Source organism: Chroicocephalus ridibundus, chromosome 4, assembly GCF_963924245.1.
Source record: "Chroicocephalus ridibundus chromosome 4, bChrRid1.1, whole genome shotgun sequence".
In the NCBI taxonomy this organism is placed as follows: Eukaryota; Metazoa; Chordata; class Aves; order Charadriiformes; family Laridae; genus Chroicocephalus; species Chroicocephalus ridibundus.
The window spans coordinates 1,713,794-1,732,116 of NC_086287.1; the positions used below are offsets into that span (position 1 = coordinate 1,713,794).

Sequence of the window (18,323 nt, forward strand, 5' to 3'; positions counted from 1 at the left end):
CCCCCCCCATCCCCGTGGGGGGGTCCCGAGTGACCCCGCCGCCGTCCCCTCCCTCCCTCGGGGCTGCACCCATCGTGCCCCCCCCCGCCAAAACCCGGGTGGGGGGGTCGGGGAGCGGGGGGGCCCGTGCTTCAACACCAGCAGGCTCTGGGGCTGTCCTCGCTGCCGGGGGGCTGCTGCTCCTCTTCCTCCAGGCGGGCCAAGGTGGGGGCGCGGGGGGGGCCCCGCAGCCCCTCCAGCTCCTTGCGGTGCGCCTGCAGCACCAGCTCCGTCAGCCGCGTGAAGGACTGCGGGAGAGGGAGGTGGCGGGGGGGGGGTGGGGGGGGGTGGTGTGAGCTGGGGAACCCCCCCCTTTTTTGCCCCCCCTGACCCCCCCCCCCCAGCCCTCCCCCCCCCCCCCTCACCTCCTTGATGTTGAGGTTGCTGCAGGCGCTGGTCTCGTAGAAGTCCATCCCGTACTCCCTGGCCAGCTGTGGGGGGGGGCCGGCGGTGACACCGTGATTTTTTTGGGGGGGGGGGGAGGGGGGGCACCACCACCGGCCCCCCCCAACACCGGCACGGGCACAGGCAGGCATGGACAGACAGACGAGCTGTGAAACCCGGGGGGGGGGGGGGCTGGCGTAGGGACATCCCTATGCAGGGGGCACTGGGGGGGGCACTGGGGGCTTTTAGGGGTACGGTGGGGGGCCCTGGGGGTCCCCGGGGGGGAACAGAGAGGTTTAAGAGCAGCTCTTGGGGTGCACAGGCACAATTGGGGGGGTCCCTGGACTCAGTGGGGGGGGTGGGAGCCCGGGGGGGGGTGTTCCCTGGACTGACTTGGGGGGGGGAGGGTTCCCTGGACTCCCTGGGGGGTGTGGGAGACTTGGGGGGGGGCGGACCTGGACACAATGGGGGGTGCAGGAGCCCAGTGGGGGGTGTCTCTGGACTCACTGGGGGGTGTGGGAGACTCGGGGGGGGGGGGGGGGAATCTCTGGACTCACTGCGGGGTGTGGGAGATTGGGGAGGGGGTTCCCTGGACCCCCGGGGGTTGCAGGAGACCGGGGGGGGCTGTTCCTGGACTCACGGGGGGGGGTGAAGGAACCTGGGGGGGGCGTTCCTGGCCTCACTGGGGGCTGGGGGGGGGTTGGGGGTCCGTGGTTACAGAGACTGCAGGAAGGTTGTTGGGGTCCCTGGGGAGTGCGGGGGGGGGGGGTGGGGGGCTCGGGGGGTCCCTGGCCATGCTGGGGGTGCAGGGGGGGGCCCTGGCCCCCCCGGGGTTGGGGGGGCACACGCCAGCCCCCGCTCACCTGCAGCCCTTGCTCTTTGGCCACTTGCCTCTTGTGCTCCTCGTCCGCCTTGTTCCCGATGAGGATCTTCTGGACGCCGTCGGGCGCGTACTGGGAAGGACGGGGGGGGGAAGGGGGGGGCGTGAAGACGCACCCCCACCCCCCCCCCCTCCAAAACAGGGGGAGGACCCCCCCCCCCCCCTCCCCCCCAAACCCCGCCTTGGACCCCCACCTCGTCCACGTCGCTGGCCCACTTCACGATGTGCTGGTAGGAGCGCTCGCTGCCGATGTCGTACACCAGGAAGATGCCCTGGGGGAGCGAAGTCGGGGGGCAGCCGTTTACCCTGTCCCCCCCCCCTTCCCCCCCCCCGTGCCTCAGTTTCCCCCTCTGCTGCGCACCGGGATGCCCCCCCCGCCCCCCGCCGTACCTGTGCCCGCCGGTAATACTGCTTGGTGATGGTCTGGTACCGCTCCTGGCCTGCCGTGTCCCTGCAGCCGGGGACAGCAGGTCACGCCGCCATCAGTGGCACGAGTTGGTCAGGCCTCAGGCGCCCCCCCCCCCCCCTCCCCCGCCCCCAACCCCGGGGGCGTGTGGAGGGGGGTGGAAAGCGGGGTTCAACCCCACCCCCCCCCAAAATCCGCCCCCCGCCTCCCGGCACTCACCAGATCTGTATCCGCACCTTAATGCCGTCCACTTCGATGGTCTTCATCTTGAAGTCGACGCCTGGGATGGGGAAGGGGGGGTGGGGGGGTGGTTAGGGGGTGTCACGGGTGCTGCCGTCACCGGGGTTCCCCTCCCCGGTCCCCTCCCCCTCTCCTGGCACACCCCACCCCGCGCCGTGCTGCCAAACCGGGTGCCGGGGCTCCCCCGTGCCCACCCAGCGCCCCGGTAGCAGCCCGGTGCCGGTGCCAGGCCCCGGTGCTGGGTCACCGGCCGGGTGCTGGCCCCAGCCCCGCTGCCGGGTGGGTGCTCCCGGTGCCCCCAGTTTCACCGTGATGCGGTTCCCCAGTGCCCCCCCAGTTCCCCAGTGCCCCCCCAGTTCCCCAGTGCCGCAGCTCCTGGTCCCCCCGTTTTCCCGGTACCGTGGCTCCCCGGTGCTCGTGGTTTCCCGGTGCTGCGGCTGCCCGGTGTTCCCAGTTTCCCAGTTCCCCGGTGCTGTGGCTGCCCACTGCCCCGGTTCCTCACTGCCCCCAGTTTCCCGGTGCCTCGCTGCCGCAGCTCCCCAGTGCTCCCGGTGCTGCCGGTTCCCCGGTGCCACAGCTTCCCGGTGGCCCTAATTTCCCGGTTTCCCGGTGCCGCATCTCTCCGGTGCCCAGAGTTTCCCCTTTCCCCAGTGCTCCCAGTTTCCCACTGCCGAGGCTGCCCAGTGCTGGGGCTCCCCGGTGCTCCCGGTTTCCCGATTCCCCCGTGCTGCGGCTGTCCGGTGCTCCCGGCTCCTCTGTTCCCCCGGTTTCCCGGTGCTGCTGTTGCCCAGTGCTCCCGGTTCCCCGATGCCACGGCTGCCCGGTTCCCCGGTGCCAGGGTTTCTCGGTTCCCCGGTGCCCACAGTTTCCCGGTGCTGCGGCTGCCCGATGCTCCCGGTTCCCCAGTTCCCACGGTTTTCCCGTTTCCCAGTGCCCATAGCTCCCCAATTCCCCGGTTCTCCCGGTTCCCCAGTGCCGCGGATGCCCGGTACCCCCGGTTCCCCGGTGCCCACGGTTTTCCCTTTCCCTGGTGCTCCCAGTTCCCCAGTGCCCGCCGTTTTCCCGTTCCCCAGCTCCCCAGTTCTCCGGTCCTCCCAGTTCCCCGGTACCCACGGTTTCCCGGTTCCCCGGTGCCGTGGATGCGCAGTCTCCCGGTTCCCCGGTGCCTACGGTTTTCCCGTTTCCCGGTGCTCCCTGGTTCCCTAGTGCTCCCGGTTCCCTGGTGCTCCCGGTGCCCACGGTTTTCTCGTTCCCTGGTGCTCCCGGTTCCCCGGCTGCTCGGTGCTCCCAGTTCCCCGGTGCCCACGGTTTCCCGGTGCCGCGGCTGCCCGGCGCTCCCAGTTCCCCGGTGCCTACGGTTTTCCCGTTTCCCGGCGCTCCCGGTTCCCCGGTGCCTACGGTTTTCTCGTTTCCCGGTGCTCCCTGTTCCCCGGTGCCATGGCTCCCTGGTTCCCGGGTGCTCCCTGTTCCCCGGTGCCCACGGTTTTCCCGTTCCCTGCTGCTCCCCCTTCTCCGGTGCTGTGGCTGCCCGGCGCTCCCGGTTCCCCCGTGCCTACGGTTTTCCTGGTTCCCGGTGCTCCCGGTTCCCCGGTGCCAGATCTCCCTGGTTCGCCGGTGCTCCCCGTTCCCTGGTGCCCCCGGTTCCCCGGTGCCGCGGCCCCCCAGCGCTCCCGCTTCCCCGGTGCTGCGGCGGCACGGCGCTCCCGGTTCCCTGGTGCTCCCGGTTCCCTGGTGCTCCCGGTTCCCCGGTGCCGCTCCTCCCTGCCGTTCCCGGTTCCCCCCCGCTCCCCGGTGCTTCCCCCCCCCCCCCCCCGCCCCTTCCCCCCCGCTCCCCGGTACCGATGGTGGAGATGTGGGCGGGGTGGAACTGGTTGTCGGTGAAGCGGCAGAGCAGGCAGGTCTTGCCCACGCCCGAGTCCCCCAGCAGCAGCAGCCGGAACAGCACGTCGTACTGCTTGGCCATGGCGGGCCGGGCCGCCGCCGCCGCTGCCGCCGCTACCGGGGGCGGCCGGGAGCGCTCACCGCCGCCGCGCCGGGCTGGCAGCGGGGCGGGGCGCGGGGCGGGGGCGGCCGGGGCGAGGGGGGGGGGGGGGGTTGGGGTGGGGGGGAAGGCGGGGGATGCACCGAGGGGTGAGGCGGGGAACGGAGGGGGGCGACACTGGGGATGCACCGGGGATACACCGGGGGATGCTCCAGGGGGGGCAGCGGGAGGGGGATGCGGGGGATGCACCGGAGGATGCACCGGGGGATGTTCCGGGGGTGATGTAGGGAACGGCGAGGGGGGCGACACCGTGGATACACCGCGGGGGACACCCGGGGATGCTCCGGGGGTGGGCACCGGGAGGTGGTCTGGGGCACCGGGAGGGGGACACGGGGGATGCACCGGGGGGTGAGGTGAGAACGGGGCGGGGCGACACCGGGGATCCACCGGGGATGCGCCGGGGGATGGTGCAGGAGGGGCACCGGGAGGGGGACACGGGGGATGCACCGGGGGGCGGTGTGGGGAGGGGGTGACACCGGGGGCGTACCGGGGATAAACCCGGGGATGCTCCGGCGGGTGATGTGGGGAACGGCGGGGGGATGACACCGGGGATACGTCGCGGAGCGATGTGGGGAGCGGTGAGGGGGTGACACCGGGGATACACCGCGGGGGACACCGTGGTGTGGACCACCGCGGGGGGGGGGATGCGGGGGATGCACCGGGGGACGCTGTGGGGAACGGGAGGGGGCGAGACACCGGGGGCGTACCGGGGATAAACCCGGGGATGCTCCGGGGGAGGGCGACACCGGGGATGCGCCGGGGGATGCTCTGGGGGGGGGGGGGGGGGACACCGGGAGGGGGACACGGGGGATGCACGCGGGGGGTGTGGGTGTGGGTGTGACACTGGGGGTGCACGGGGGGGACACCAGGGGGGACACGCGTGGCGGATGCAGCGGGGGACACCGCTGGGGACAGCGGGAGATGCGCTGTGGGGTACGGAGGGGACACAGCGGGGGACACGCGCCCTGGGGAGCACCGGGAGGGGACACCTGGGGATGCACCAGGGAACCCCCCGACGAGAGAGTGGGGGACGGGAGGGCGCAGAGGGGACAGTGGGGTGACAGACGGAGCTGCACCCGGGGACCCCACAGAGGGACGGGGGGGGGGCACCCAGGGGACAGAGGGATGTCCCCAGGGCCGGGGGGACCCGGAGCGGGGCGATGACGCCACAAACTACAGTGATGCGGTGCCGCAGCGCGATGACGCGACGCAGTGCTCCAGTGCAGGGATGCGGTGACGCGGTGCGATGATGCAACACGGCGTCACAGCGAGATGCGATGACGCGATGCCGCGTTCCAGTGCGGTGACGCGGTGCGATGATGTAACAGTGTCACAGCGAGATGTGATGACGCGATGCAGCGTTCCAGTGCGGTGACGTGGTGTGATGATGTAACATAGTGTCACAGCGAGATGCGATGACGCGATGCAGCGTTCCAGTGCGGTGACGCGGTGTGATGATGCAACACAGTGTCACAGCGAGATGTGATGACGCGATGCAGCGTTCCAGTGCAGTGACGTGGTGTGATGATGTAACATAGTGTCACAGCGAGATGTGATGACGCGATGCAGCGTTCCAGTGTGGTGACGCGGTGCGATGATGTAACACAGTGTCACAGCGAGATGTGATGACGCGATGCAGCGTTCCAGTGCGGTGACGCGGTGCGATGATGTAACACAGTGTCACAGCGAGATGTGATGACGTGATGCACCATTCCAGCGCGGTGATGCGGTGTGATGATGTAACATAGTGTCACAGCGAGATGCGATGACGCAATGCAGCGTTCCAGTGCGGTGACGCGGTGCGATGATGCAACACAGTGTCACAGCGAGATGTGATGATGCGATGCAGCGTTCCAGTGCGGTGACGCGGTGTGATGATGTAACACAGTGTCACAGCGAGATGCGATGACGCGATGCAGCGTTCCAGTGCGGTGACGCGGTGCGATGATGCAACACGGTGTCACAGTGTCGCAGTGTGACGTGATGCCGCGATGCAGTGCTCCACTGCCACGACGCAGTGCCGCAGCGTGATGATGCAACACGGTAGTGCGATGATGCAACACCGTGCGGCAGTGCCATGATGCAGCGCGGCAGCGTGATGACGCGATGCAGTGCTGCAGTGCGGTGACACGGTGCCGCAGTGCGATGATGCAATACAGTGTGGCTGTGATGTCATGCTGCAATGTGATGTGATGGCGCCATGCAGTGCTCCAGTGCGGTGATGCGGTGTGATGATGCAACGCAGTGCGGCAGTGACACGACGCAGTGATGCGGTGTGATGGTGCAATGCGGTGCTCCACTGCCATGATGCAGTGCGGCAGTGTGACGATGCGACACAGCATGGCAGAGCCGCAGTGCCACGGTGTGATGACGCGATGCAGTGCTCCAGTGCAGTCACATGGTGATGCAGTGCGATGATGCAACACGGTGTCACAGCGCCGCAGTGTGATGTGATGATGCGATGCAGTGCCCCAGCGCCGTGATGCGGTGCCGAGTGTGATGATGCAACACAGTAGTGTGATGATGCGACACCGCGCGGCAGTGCCATGATGCAGTGCCGCAGCGCGATGATGCGATGCAGTGCTCCAGTGCAGTGACACAGTGTGATGATGCAACACAGCATGGCTGTGATGTCATGCTGCAATGTGATGTGATGACAAGATGCGGCGTTCCAGTGCGGTGCCGCGGTGTGATGATGCAACACAGCGTGGCTGTGATGCAGTGCCGCGGTGTGATGATGCGATGCAGTGCTCCCCTGCCACCATGCAGCCCCGCAATGCGATGATGCAACACGGTGCCACAGCGTCGCAGTGTGATGCGATGACGCGATGCAGTGCCCCAGCGCCACGAGTGTGACGATGCAACACGGTAGTGTGATGATGCAACACCGCGCGGCAGTGCCATGATGCCGTGCCGCAGTGTGATGATGCGACCCAGCGTCACAGTGTGATGTGATGATGCAATGCAGCGTCCCAGCGCTGTGACGCGGTGCCACAGCGTGATGACACAACGCGGTGCTCCAGTGCCGTGAGGCAGCACGGTAGCGTGGTGACGCCACAGGGCACAGCAGTGACACGATGCCGTGCCGCAGTGCCATGACGCGATGCAGTGCTCCGCTGCCACGGATGTGATGATGCCACACAGTGTTGCAGCGACGCAGTGTCATGGTGTGATGACGTCATCACACAATGCAGTGCTCCAGCGCGGTGCCGCAGTGCGACGACGCGACACAGCACGCGGCAGTGACGCCACGCTGCAACGTGACGCGATGACGCGATGCGGTGCTCCAGTGCCGTGACACAGCCCTGCAGCGCGATGATGCGGTGCGGGGTGGTCGCGTGATGATGCGATGATGACGTGATGAGGCAGTGCCGCGGCGTGATGACGCAACGCATCATGGCAGTGATGCGGGGCCGCACTGTGATGATGGGATGCAGCGCTCCAGTGCCGTGCCGCGGTGCCGCCGTGCGATGATGATGCCACACAGGGCCGCGGTGACGCGGTGTGACGACGCAACACAGGGCCGCAGCGACGCGGTGACGCGGTGCCATGACGCAACACAGGGCCGCAGCGACGCGCTGCCGCGCTGCGAGGGACGCCACGCGCTGCCAGCACGCGGCCGCCCTGTAGCGTGATGACGCAACACGGCAGCGCCGCGGCGGGCCCGGCCCGCGCCGGCGAAGCGCCGCGTGACGTCACAGCGCGGTGACGCCACGCGGCGGCGCGGTGACGCAGCGCCCTCCCCCTCCCTCCCTCCCTCCCTCTGCTCGGCGCATGCGCGGCGGGGCGGGGCCGGGCCCCGCGCGCGGGGGGCGGGGCCGGGGGCGGAGAGAGGGGGCGGGGCCCCGCGGGGGGGCGGGGCCGGGGGGCGGTGCCGCGTGTCCCCGCCCGGCCGCCGTCGTCCCCGTGCCCCCGCCGGCGCGAGCCGCTGGCAGCATGGCGGGAGCCTCCCCCCCCCCACCACCCTCCCCCGGCGGGCGGCGGCGGCGGCTGGGGGACGAGGGGCCGCGGACCGCCACCTCCGCCGAGCAGGTGCGGGCCGGGGGGGGCTGGGGTGGCGGGGCGCCGTGGGGCTGGGCCATGGGGTGCCGTGGGGGCGGCTCGGAGGGCGCCAGGCTGCCGTGGGGCTGGGCTATGGGGTGCCGTGGGGGCGGCTCTGAGGGCGCCGGGGGTCCTGTGGGGCTGGGCTACGGGCTACCATGGGGCTGGGCTGTGGGGCGCCGTGGGGGTGGCTCTGAGAGTGCCAGGCAGCCGCGGGGCTGGGTGGTCCCCCTGCCCCCGTTCCTCCCCACGCAGCCCCACACCCGCCTGGCACCGGGGGGTTTGGCGGGGGGCTGCCCCCCACCAACCACGGTGGCTCCCAGGGGGACACCCGGGACCTCCTGGGGCAGGGCGAGGGGGGGTCCTGGGGGCCAGCAACCCCCCCCCCCCCCCCCGCCCCCCGTCTTTCCCCCTCCCTCGATCCAGCCCCGGCGCTACCGGCGCTCCCCTGGGCGCCGGGACGGGGTGAGAGGCGACGCCGGCGTTTCCCAACCCGTGGCGGGGGTGGGGGAAAGGCCACGGCGTTTTCCGTGGGGGTCCTGGGACGGACCGGGGGCTGCAGGGAAGGTGTCGGGGTTTGGGGGGGGGGGGGGGGGGGGAAAATGTGTGTGTTTGGGAAGGGCCGAGCCGCTTCCCAGAGCTCACGGTGGTCTTTGTCGTCCCCCCCCCCGCCCCCCCCTCGTCCTCCTCGTCCCCCCCCCCGCCCCCGGCAGAGCAAGGTGGAGGACATCGTGCAGGAGATCTTCGATGCCTACAGGAGCAAGCATTCCGCCTCGCAGTACGTGCCGGGGGGCAGCCGCTGCCCGAGGGCTCCAGAAACTTTCCAAAAGAACAAATAAATCAACCCAACCCCCCCTTCTCCCAGTGTGTCGTGTCCCCCCTCTCCCTCCCCCTTCCCCCCCCCCCTCCAACCCTGTCCCCAAACCAGAGCCCCGCAGCGGGGCTCCTGCGGGCCACAGGGTGGCTTTCGTCCCCTCCGGGCCGGGCTCTGCTCAGCCCTCTCCTGCCTTCCAGGTTCGTGCTGCAGCGGGAGAAGCACTCGCATTACCTGAAGAAAGGCCTCCGGCAGCTCTCCTCCGCCTACGAGGTACCGCTGCCACCGCGTCCCTTCCCTGACCCCCGCCTGGGGACACCCCTCCGCCCCGGGGCTGCCACCGGGTGTTTGCCGTGCCCTGGTTCCCAGAGTCCCCTCGGGCGACGCTCGCCCCCCCGGGGATGCTCCGCAGCGGCAGTTACGGGGGTTCCCCTGCCCGTCCCCCCTCCTGCGGGAGCTCTGCCCGCACCGTGTCACCCCGACTGTCCCCTCTGTCCCCCGCAGTGCCTGGATGCCAGCCGCCCCTGGCTCTGCTACTGGATCCTGCACAGCCTGGAGCTGCTGGACGAGCCCCTTCCCGACTCCGTCGGCTCCGAGTAAGCGGCGCGGCAAGAGCTGGGGAGGCGGGGGGGGGAACGTGCACCTTGGTGGGGGGGGACACGACACCCCGCCGCGGACCCGGCTGTGGCCCCGTGGGTCACCCGCGTGATGCCGGAGGTGCCACCTCCCGCCGTCCCCGCGCGCTGGCGGCACCAAAGGAGCACTTTGTCTGCCCCGCCGCCATCAATGCCGCCCATTCTTGGGGCCTCGCTCTTGTGACAGACGGAGATGGGGGGGGAGAGATTAAACCCCCGGCTTTGACCTTGGCGGGGGGGGACACACACACACACACACGAGACCGGGGCTGGGCTGGTCCCCGCTCCGCTGTGGAGCTGTGGATGGGGGGTCAAGGAGGGGTCTCCCTCGCCCGGGTGGGAAATGTCACCCACCCCAGGTGTCAGGGAGTCCCTTCTCCACCCTACCGCTGTCCCCCCACACTTCCTCTCTGTGGCGCCCCCCCCCTCCCACCAGCGTCTGCCAGTTCCTGAGCCTCTGCCAGAGCCCCAAGGGGGGTTTTGGGGGGGGTCCCCAGCAGTACCCCCACCTCGCCCCCACCTACGCCGCCGTCAACACGCTCTGCATCATCGGCACCGAGGAGGCGTTCGGCGTCATCGACAGGTACGGCCGGCGGGGACTGGGGGGGGGGTCCAGCCAGGTGGAATGGGGCTGGGAGGGGCAGGATGCCCGTGTCGTCCCCCCCCCCCAGCAGCCCCGCTGGCTCTCGCAGGAAGAAGCTGCTGCAGTACCTGCACTCCCTGAAGCAGCCTGACGGCTCCTTCCTCATGCACGAAGGCGGCGAGGTGGACGTCAGGTGGGTTCCCACTGTCCCTCTGCCAGCCGGGTGCCACGGCGGGGTGCCCGGTGCCACGGCGGGGTGCCCGGTGCCACCTCCCTGAGCACCCATCTCCCCCAGGAGCGCCTACTGCGCCGCCTCCGTGGCCTCGCTGACCAACCTCCTCACGCCCGAGCTCTTCGCCGGGACGGCCGAGTGGATCGCCAGGTGAGAGCCGGCGTCCCGCCCTGGGGACAGGTTGGGGACGGCACCACCCTGAGCCCGATTTGCCCTGTCTCCCCCCCCCCCCCCCCCCAACCCCCACCAGGTGCCAGAACTGGGAGGGTGGCATCGGCGGGGTGCCGGGGATGGAAGCCCACGGCGGATACACCTTCTGCGGCATGGCCGCCTTGGTCATCCTCGGCAAGGAGCATCTGCTCAACCTCCGGAGCTTGCTGGTGAGTGGCCCTCCTGGGAGTAGCAGGGGGGGGCCTCCGGGGGAAGAAGCGGGGGAGTGTCCCCGTTGTCACCCGCTCCCCCGTGTCCCTGCAGCGCTGGGTGACCAGCCGGCAGATGCACTTCGAGGGTGGCTTCCAGGGTCGCTGCAACAAGCTGGTGGACGGTTGTTACTCCTTCTGGCAAGCCGGGCTCCTGCCCCTGCTCCATCGCGCCCTCCACGCCAGGGGTGAGTCCCACACGGCGGGTGGGGGGGGTCCCGGCTTCACCTGCCCCCTCCCCTCCCCCCCAAAACGGGAGGGAACAAAGCGGGGCGGGGGGGTAACTCGGGCGTCCTCTTTGTGTGGGGCTGATGACTCCTGGGGGGAATTCGGGCTTTTTGGCGCCGTCCGCTGGGCTAACGCCTCGGGGAGGGGGGTTGCCACCTTCCTGGGACGACCCCCCCACACCCCCCCCCAGGCATTTCACCACCTTTCCCCCCTCCTCCAGGTGACACGGCACTCAACATGAGAGGCTGGATGTTCGACCAGCTGGCGCTGCAGGAATACATCCTCCTGTGCTGCCAGTGCCCGGCCGGGGGGCTGATCGACAAGCCGGGCAAGTGAGTACCACCCTCTGGTAGCCAAAGTCGGGGGGGGGGGGGGGGGGGGGCCGCCCAGTGCTTTGGACCAACCCCCCCCCTCCTTCCCCCCCCGGCTCAGCACCCCAATATCTCCCACCTCCCCAAATTTCTCTCCAAGGTCCCGGGATTTCTACCACACGTGTTACTGCCTGAGCGGGCTGGCCATCGCCCAGCACTTCGGCAGCGGCGACCTCCACCAAGAATTTGTCCTGGGTGTCCCCGAAAACCGCCTGGTGGGTGCTGTGGGCCACCAGGGCAGTGCCGTGGGCTACTGGGGCGAGTTGGGCTGAGCTGCCCAGCCCCGATGCCAGAAAAAGGCGTTAATCTCCTCTTTTTTTTTTTTTCTTTTTTTTTTCCGCTCTTTCTCGCAGCACCCCACGCACCCCGTCTACAACATCAGCCCGGAGAAGGTGACGCGAGCGGTGATGCATTTCCTGCAGCTGCCTGTGCCCAGCCTGGAGCCGGGGGGTGCTGCTGCCAATTAGGTGTGTCCCCCACCCCCCACCCCACCCCAAGACTGTGCGGAGCAGCCCTTCCCGGCGCCGGCAGGGAAGCCACCGCGGTGTCCCGGCACAACCGGGCAGAGCGAGGTCCTCAGGGTGCTAGCAATACCAAAAACCGGCCTGCCCCGTGGCCACCGGCTCCCGCCGGGTGATCCGTTGTCAACCCCCCCCCTTCCCACCTCCCGCCTCCACCGGTGCTGGCAGAGTTGGGGGGGGGGGCGGGGGGCCACGGGACACGGCAGAGCTTTTGGCATCAATAAATCAGAACAGACACCCGCCGTCTGCTGTGCGCGGGGAGGTGCACGGCGCTGCCGCCGCGCCAACACCGGTGGCCCTGGGGACGACGCGGGGCAGGAGGTGACAACGAGTTTCCAGACCCGTCCCTGCCCCCCCCCCCCGCCACCCTCCCCGGGCCAAAAAGACACAGCCACCACGGGGAAGGATAAAATAAGTTGGTGTTTTTTGGTTTTTTTTTTTCGTTTTTTTTTTTTTTTTATTATTTATAGTCTTATAGTAAAGGGAAGCCTTAACTTGCAAGACAACTCTGGGAAGTATGTACAACATACCTTAGATTCATGGAATGAACGGCATCAAAAGAGGGGGGGCCGGGGGGGTGGGGGGGTGTCACCTACGGGGCAGGGACGGGCCACTAGAGATCAGAAAAATGCCACGGAGGTGGGGAAGGGCCGGGGGGGGGGGAGGCAAGGGATGGAGGAGGAGGAGGAGGAGGAGGGTGGGGGGCAGGACACCCAGCCCGGCCCCTCTCCCTCTGGAGGGAGGGGATGCGGGTGCTGCCCCCCCCACCCCCCCCCCACCCCAGCTCTGGCAGGCGCTGGGGGCAAGGTGGAATTGCACACGCAGAAAATAAATAGCGAGACCCCCCCAGCGCTTGCCGGGGGGGGTGGGGGGGCAGGCACAGCTCTGTCTGGGGCCTGGCCTTTTTTTTGAGGGGTGGGGGACACAAAAAGGAAGGGGCGGGGGGGGGGGGGGGGGGTGGGGTGGGGGGGCTGCCCGGCTCCTGCGCAGCCTCCCCCCTTCAGCTCAGGACTGCCGTGGTCCCTGGGTATAAATAGAAATGCTCGTATAAAATCAGAAGGGGGAGAGGGGCTTGCTAGTTGCGGGGTGGGGGGGGGGGTTATGGGGGGGGGGGCATCTCCTGGTGGCCCCCGGCTCCCCCCCCACCGCCCCCCTCCAAGTCTGTGGGGCGCTGCGAGGCCCTGCCTGGCCGGCTTCCCCCCCCCCTGGGGGCCGTTGCGATTAGAGCGGGGAAAGGGGCTGGGAAGCTGCAGTCCCAAAGCCTCTAGGAGAGAAGGGAGAGAGTCCTTCCGCGGGGGGGGCCCTGGGGGGGCCTAACTGGCCTCCACGCGCAGCTTCTTCCTGCTCTGCGGCTCCTCGGGTTCCGAATCGGAGCTGGAGTCGGAGCCGCCGTCGAAGGCGGAGATGGCGCTGCCTTTGGGGTTGGTGTAGAGGCTGTTGTCCGTCGCGGGGTAGTTGGCTTGAAGCTGGGCGCTGGAGCGGGCCTTTTCCAGCGCGCGCACTGCCGGGGCAAGGCCACCGTGTCACACCCCGCACCGTCCCGTCACCCACCACCACCACCACCTCCCCGGGGCGGGGGGGGGTCCGAGACGTGTCACCCCCCCCCCCCCCCGCCCTCCCCCACCTCACCTTGCTGCTCCAGGAGGGCGTTCTGCCTCTTGAGGTCGTCGATGTCCTGCTGGTGCGTGTGGTTTTTCCGGCGCATGTACTGGATGTACTCTGTGGCTTTATCCAGGATTTGGGCCCGGGATGCCTGTTGCAATAGTGGGAAAAGACAGAGGCGAGATAAAGACCTAGTCCTGGGGGGGGAAGGGGGTGTGAAGTTCACCGACGGGGGTTTCGTCCGCCCCGTCCCACCCGCAAAAAGGATTTTTGCCGTCGTCGTGCCGCGCCGGTGGCACCGGGCGAACCGAAGCTCAGCTCTTGCCCCCGGTGGGAAACACCCCCCCCCCCCCCCCCGGGGCGGGGGCTGGCACCGGGAAGGGTCATTTCTCGCCCCCCGTTGATGGTGTCCCCCCCCAAGGATGGCATCGCCCCGAAACGAGAAGCCACCGTCACAACCAAGGGGGCTGCGAGCCCCCAGGCAAAGCGCCGCGGGACGGAGCTGGGAAGATGCGGGACGGAGCTGGGAAGATGCGTAGGAGGTGGAATTCTTCTCCGCTACCCCCTTCCCGAAAAAAAAAAAAAAAAAAAATACCAACTGAGGGTCTGGGGTGTGGGAAAGGACCGGGAGACGGGCGAGGAGGGTTGTAAACACGGCCGCTGGAGCCGTTTGCACCTGGAGCCTCAGAAAAAACACAGATAACGCGCTAATCCGTGTTTAGTCTCCTGCGCCGGACAAGCGGAACGTCCCCGCCGAGATAAGGCGGGGATGGAATCAGAGGCACGTTACGGAACGCTCCCGAGATTCCCGCCCCGGCTGTGGGAAAGAAGGAAGCGCGGTGGAAGAGGAACGGCCCGCCTCCGTCCCTGACACCCAGGTGAAACGCAGGAGTTCAGACGCTCTCCCTCCGGTCAGCGAGGACTCGAACACGGATCGTGCCCGCGACGCCGCTTCGGAGATTCCTCCCGCCCCGGCTTCCCGGTTCACGAGGTATCCGGATTTAAATTGGCGTTTTCCCCCGCCCCGGCGTGGTTTTGCTCCATAAAACTCACCTTCTCTCCCTGGAGAGAGGGGACGGAGTCCCGCAGGCTGTGGAAACTGTCCTTGATGTGGTCCCTGCGCTTGCGCTCCAGCGCGTTGTGATGAGCCCGTTTGTCGGCCTGGAGAAGGGGCGGGGGGGGGGGAAAAGGGGGAGGTGGAGGGGCTGGATGGCACCGGGGGGGGTGCGTGTGGGGGGGGGGTCCCCGCAAATCACCACGAAAAGCCTCATTGACGTTTTAGATGATTTTTTACCCCAAAACCCCCGCGCTGGCAAGGCCGGAGGCGGCGCCCGGAGGCGGCGTGGGATGGGGGAAACCCAGAGCCCCTTCTCACGCTGCGCCCCCCCCCCAACACCCCCAAAGTCACACCTCCCCCCCCCCCCAGCTGCGTGTGTCCCCCTAAAACCCAGCCCCAGTTCCCCCCCCCCCCCCTCACTGCCCCAAGAGCCTCAGCCCCACAGGGCCCCCCTAAAGTCACCCCCCGCCAAGAGACGTGGCCCCACAGGTCTATGTTATCCCCCAAAATCCAGCCCCACAGATTCCACCCCCCCCCCAAGAGGCTCAGTCCCGCAGGTGTCCCCCTAAAGTCAACCCTCAGCCCCACAGCGCCCCCCCTAAAGTCAACCCCTGCCCCCCCCCCCCCCAAGAGATGTGGCCCCACAGGTCTGTGTTATCCCCCAAAATCCATCCCTGCAGATTCCACCCCCCCCAAAGAGGCTCAGCCCCACAGGGCCCCCCTAAAGTCACTCCCCCCACCAAGAGACGTGGCCCCACAGGTCTGTGTGTCCCCCAAAATTCAGCCCTGCACGTTCTCCCCCCAGGAAGCTCAGCCCCACAGCGCCCCCCCTAAAGTCAACCCCTGCCCCCCAAGAGACGTGGCCCCACAGGTCTGTGTTATCCCCCAAAATCCAGCCCCGCAGATTTCCTCCCCCCCCCCAAAGAGGCTCAGCCCCACAGGGCCCCCCCTAAAGTCACTCCCCCCACCAAGAGACGTGGCCCCACAGGTCTGCGTGTCCCCCAAAATCCAGCCCCACAGATTTCCTCCCCCCCCCCCCCCGCCAAGAGCCTCAGCCCCACAGGTGTCCCCCTAAAGTCAGCCCCACCCCCCCACCAAGAGACATGGCCCCACATCTTTGTGTGTCCCCAAAACCCAGCCCCAGAGTCCCGGCCCCCACCTCCACTCCTCCAAGAGTCTCAGCCCCACAGAGCCCCACTGAAGTCAAACCCTGTCTGTCCCCCCCCCCCCCCCCCGGCAAGAGACATGGCCCCACAGGTCTGTGTATCCTCCAAAATCCAGCCCCACAGATTTGCTCCCCCCACCCCCCGGAAGCTCAGCCCCACAGGTGTCCCCCTAAAGTCAACCCCCCCCCCAAAAAGCCCCCAACCCCCACGGGGTGTGTGTCCTCCCCAAAACCCAGCCCCACAGTTTCCTCCCTCTACCCGCCCCCCCCCCCCAAGAGCCCCAGATCTACAGGGCCCCCCAAAAGTCACCACCCCCCAAGAGATGTGACCCCAAAGGTGTGCGTGTATGTGCGTGACCCACAAAACCCAGCCCCACAGGTGTGTCCCCCCCAGACCCACAGAGACTGCTAAAGTCCCCCCCCACCCCGCCACCAAGAGACACAGCCCCCCAGGAGACGTGTCCCCACAGGTGTGTCCCCTCCCAAGACCTTCAGCCCCACAGAGCCCCCCAAAGTCCCCCCCCCTCTAAGAGACACAGCCCCCCAGGTGTTGTGTCGTCTTCCCCCCCCCCCCCAACCCTCAGCCCCACAGAGACCCCCAAAGTCACACCCCCCAACACACACGACCCCCCGAGAGACGTGTCCCCACAGGTGTGTATATATGTGTGCGCCCCACAAAACCCAGCCCCACAGATGTCCCCACCCCCCCAGTCCTTCAGCCCCACACAGCCCCCCAGAGTCACCCCCCACAAGAGACACGGACCCCGAGAGATGTGTCCCCACAGGTGTGTGTGTGTCCCACAAAACCCAGCCCCACAGGTGTCCCCTGCCCCCCCCCCCCCCCGCAAGACGCTCAGCCCCACAGAACCCCCCCAAAGTCATCCCCCTCAAGAGACACGACCCCCGGAGAGACGTGTCCCCCCAGGCGTGTGTGTGTACGTGTGCCCCACAAAACCCAGCCCCACAGGCGTTGTGTGTGTGTCCCCAAGACCCTCAGCCCCACACAGACCCCCAAAGTCACCCCCTCCCCAAGAGACATGAGCCCCCAAGAGACGCGTCCCCACAGGTGTGCGTGCCCCACAAAGCCCAGCCCCACAGGTGTCCCCCCCCCCAAGACCCTCAGCCCCACAGAGCCCCCCAGAGTCACCCCCCCAAAGAGACATGTCCCCCCAAGAGATGTGTCCCCCCAGGCGTGTGTGTGTATGTGTGCGCCCCACAAAACCCAGCCCCACAGGCGTTGTGTGTGTCCCCCCAAGACCCTCAGCCCCACAGAGCCCCCCAAAGTCAACCCCTCACCAAGAGACACGACCCCCCAAGAGACATGTCCCCACAGGTGTGTGTATGTGTGTGCCCCACAAAACCCGGCCCCACAGGCGTTGTGTGTGTCCCCCCAAGACCCTCAGCCCCACAGAGACCCCCAAAGTCACCCCCCCACAAGAGACACGGCCCCCCAAGAGACATGTCCCCCAAAGAGACGTGTCCCCACAGGTGTGTTTATATGTGTGTGACCCACAAAACCCAGCCCCACAGGTGTCTCCCCCCCTGCCCCAGGACCCTCAGCCCCACAGAGCCCCCCAGAGTCACCCCCCCAAGAGACGTGTCCCCCCAAGAGACGTGTCCCCCCGGGCATGTGTGTGTATGTGTGCGCCCCACAAAACCCGGCCCCACAGGCGTTGTGTGTGTGTCCCCAAGACTCTCCGCCCCACAGAGACCCCCAAAGTCACACCCCCCACCAAGAGACACAACCCCCCAAGAGACACAACCCCCCAAGAGACACAACCCCCCAAGAGACATGTCCCCACAGGTGTGTGTGTGTATGTGTGTGCCCCACAAAACCCAGCCCCACAGGCGTTGTGTGTGTGTCCCCAAGACCCTCAGCCCCACAGAGCCCCCCAAAGTCACACCCCCCCCCAAGAGACACGGCCCCCCAGGAGACATGACCCCCCAAGAGACGTGTCCCCACAGGTGTGCGTGCCCCACAAAACCCAGCCCCACAGGCGTGTCCCCCCCCCCAAGACCCCCAGCCCCACAGAGCCCCCCAAACTCACTCCCCCCCCGCGCAGGCGCACTGCCCTCCCCCCCCGCCCCTTTCTCCCCCACGTGCTCCCGGTCCCGGAGGCCACAACGACGTACCGCGGACTGAAACCTCGGCTGCTCCTCCTGAGGGGAGACAGGGCCGGCAGGGAGGAGGAGGAAGAGGAAGAGTGATGGCGGGGAGGAAGAAGAGAGAGAAAGAAACCAAACATTACCCCCACCGCCCACCCCCGCTGCCCCCTTTCCCTGGAGGCCTCATGGCGGCGAGGGGGGGGGGGGACGGGGACGGGGGGTGTCCCGGGGACGGGGGGACCGACTCACGTCGCTCTCCACCTCGATGTCATCGTTGTCGCTCATCGCTCCCGGCCGGGTGAGCCGCGGGCCGCGCCGCCACAACAACAGCCCGCAGCGCGCATGCGCCGCCGCCGCACCACCACGTGACCGCGCGGGCCGCTCGGCGGGGATTATGGGTAATGTAGTCCGCGGCGGGTGGCGGCGCAGCGCCCGCCCCCGCGGGGGCTGGGGACTACAACTCCCGGCGCGCACCGCGCGCGGGGCGCGCGGTGCGCGCCGGGAGTTGTAGTCCCCAGCCCCCGCGGGGTGGGCGCCGGTGTCCCCTCATGGAGGGCGG

General features: G+C 68.4%; 3 protein-coding genes across 10 annotated transcripts; 1 reads left to right on the forward strand and 2 right to left on the reverse strand.

The window, feature by feature from the left end:
* Nucleotides 1-102: 102 nt before the first annotated feature.
* Nucleotides 103-4,001, reverse strand: RAB15 (RAB15, member RAS oncogene family). Of its 5 annotated transcripts, none has more exons than XM_063333448.1 (7): nt 3,789-4,001; nt 1,929-1,989; nt 1,694-1,754; nt 1,498-1,575; nt 1,287-1,376; nt 405-470; nt 103-254 (listed from the first exon to the last, which is right to left on the reverse strand). In XM_063333448.1, exons 1-7 carry the CDS (start codon nt 3,910-3,912, stop codon nt 132-134), a joined length of 603 nt encoding a protein of 200 aa, XP_063189518.1. In that variant the 5' UTR covers nt 3,913-4,001; the 3' UTR covers nt 103-131. The 5 variants fall into 5 exon arrangements, with proteins under 5 accessions (XP_063189518.1, XP_063189516.1, XP_063189521.1 ...); XM_063333446.1 differs by having other exon boundaries at nt 103-287; XM_063333451.1 differs by lacking the exon at nt 3,789-4,001 and adding an exon at nt 3,348-3,470 and having other exon boundaries at nt 103-287.
* Nucleotides 4,002-4,065: 64 nt separating this feature from the next.
* On the forward strand, nt 4,066-12,217 carry FNTB (farnesyltransferase, CAAX box, beta). 3 transcript variants are annotated; one of them, XM_063333421.1, is made up of 12 exons: nt 4,066-4,079; nt 8,745-8,809; nt 9,046-9,118; nt 9,350-9,441; nt 9,917-10,063; nt 10,173-10,256; nt 10,359-10,445; nt 10,546-10,675; nt 10,770-10,902; nt 11,163-11,274; nt 11,414-11,528; nt 11,667-12,217. In XM_063333421.1, exons 1-12 carry the CDS (start codon nt 4,068-4,070, stop codon nt 11,778-11,780), a joined length of 1,164 nt encoding a protein of 387 aa, XP_063189491.1. In that variant the 5' UTR covers nt 4,066-4,067; the 3' UTR covers nt 11,781-12,217. The 3 variants fall into 3 exon arrangements, with proteins under 3 accessions (XP_063189491.1, XP_063189490.1, XP_063189492.1); XM_063333420.1 differs by lacking the exon at nt 4,066-4,079 and adding an exon at nt 4,872-4,923; XM_063333422.1 differs by lacking the exon at nt 4,066-4,079 and adding an exon at nt 7,893-8,022.
* A 180-nt stretch (nt 12,218-12,397) lies between these two features.
* Nucleotides 12,398-18,150, reverse strand: MAX (MYC associated factor X). Of its 2 annotated transcripts, none has more exons than XM_063333456.1 (5): nt 18,014-18,150; nt 17,792-17,818; nt 14,490-14,597; nt 13,464-13,593; nt 12,398-13,335 (listed from the first exon to the last, which is right to left on the reverse strand). In XM_063333456.1, the coding sequence occupies exons 1-5, from the start codon at nt 18,047-18,049 to the stop codon at nt 13,148-13,150; spliced, it is 489 nt and encodes a 162-aa protein (XP_063189526.1). In that variant the 5' UTR covers nt 18,050-18,150; the 3' UTR covers nt 12,398-13,147. The 2 variants fall into 2 exon arrangements, with proteins under 2 accessions (XP_063189526.1, XP_063189525.1); XM_063333455.1 differs by having other exon boundaries at nt 13,464-13,587; nt 18,014-18,064.
* Between the last annotated feature and the right edge of the window lie 173 nt (nt 18,151-18,323).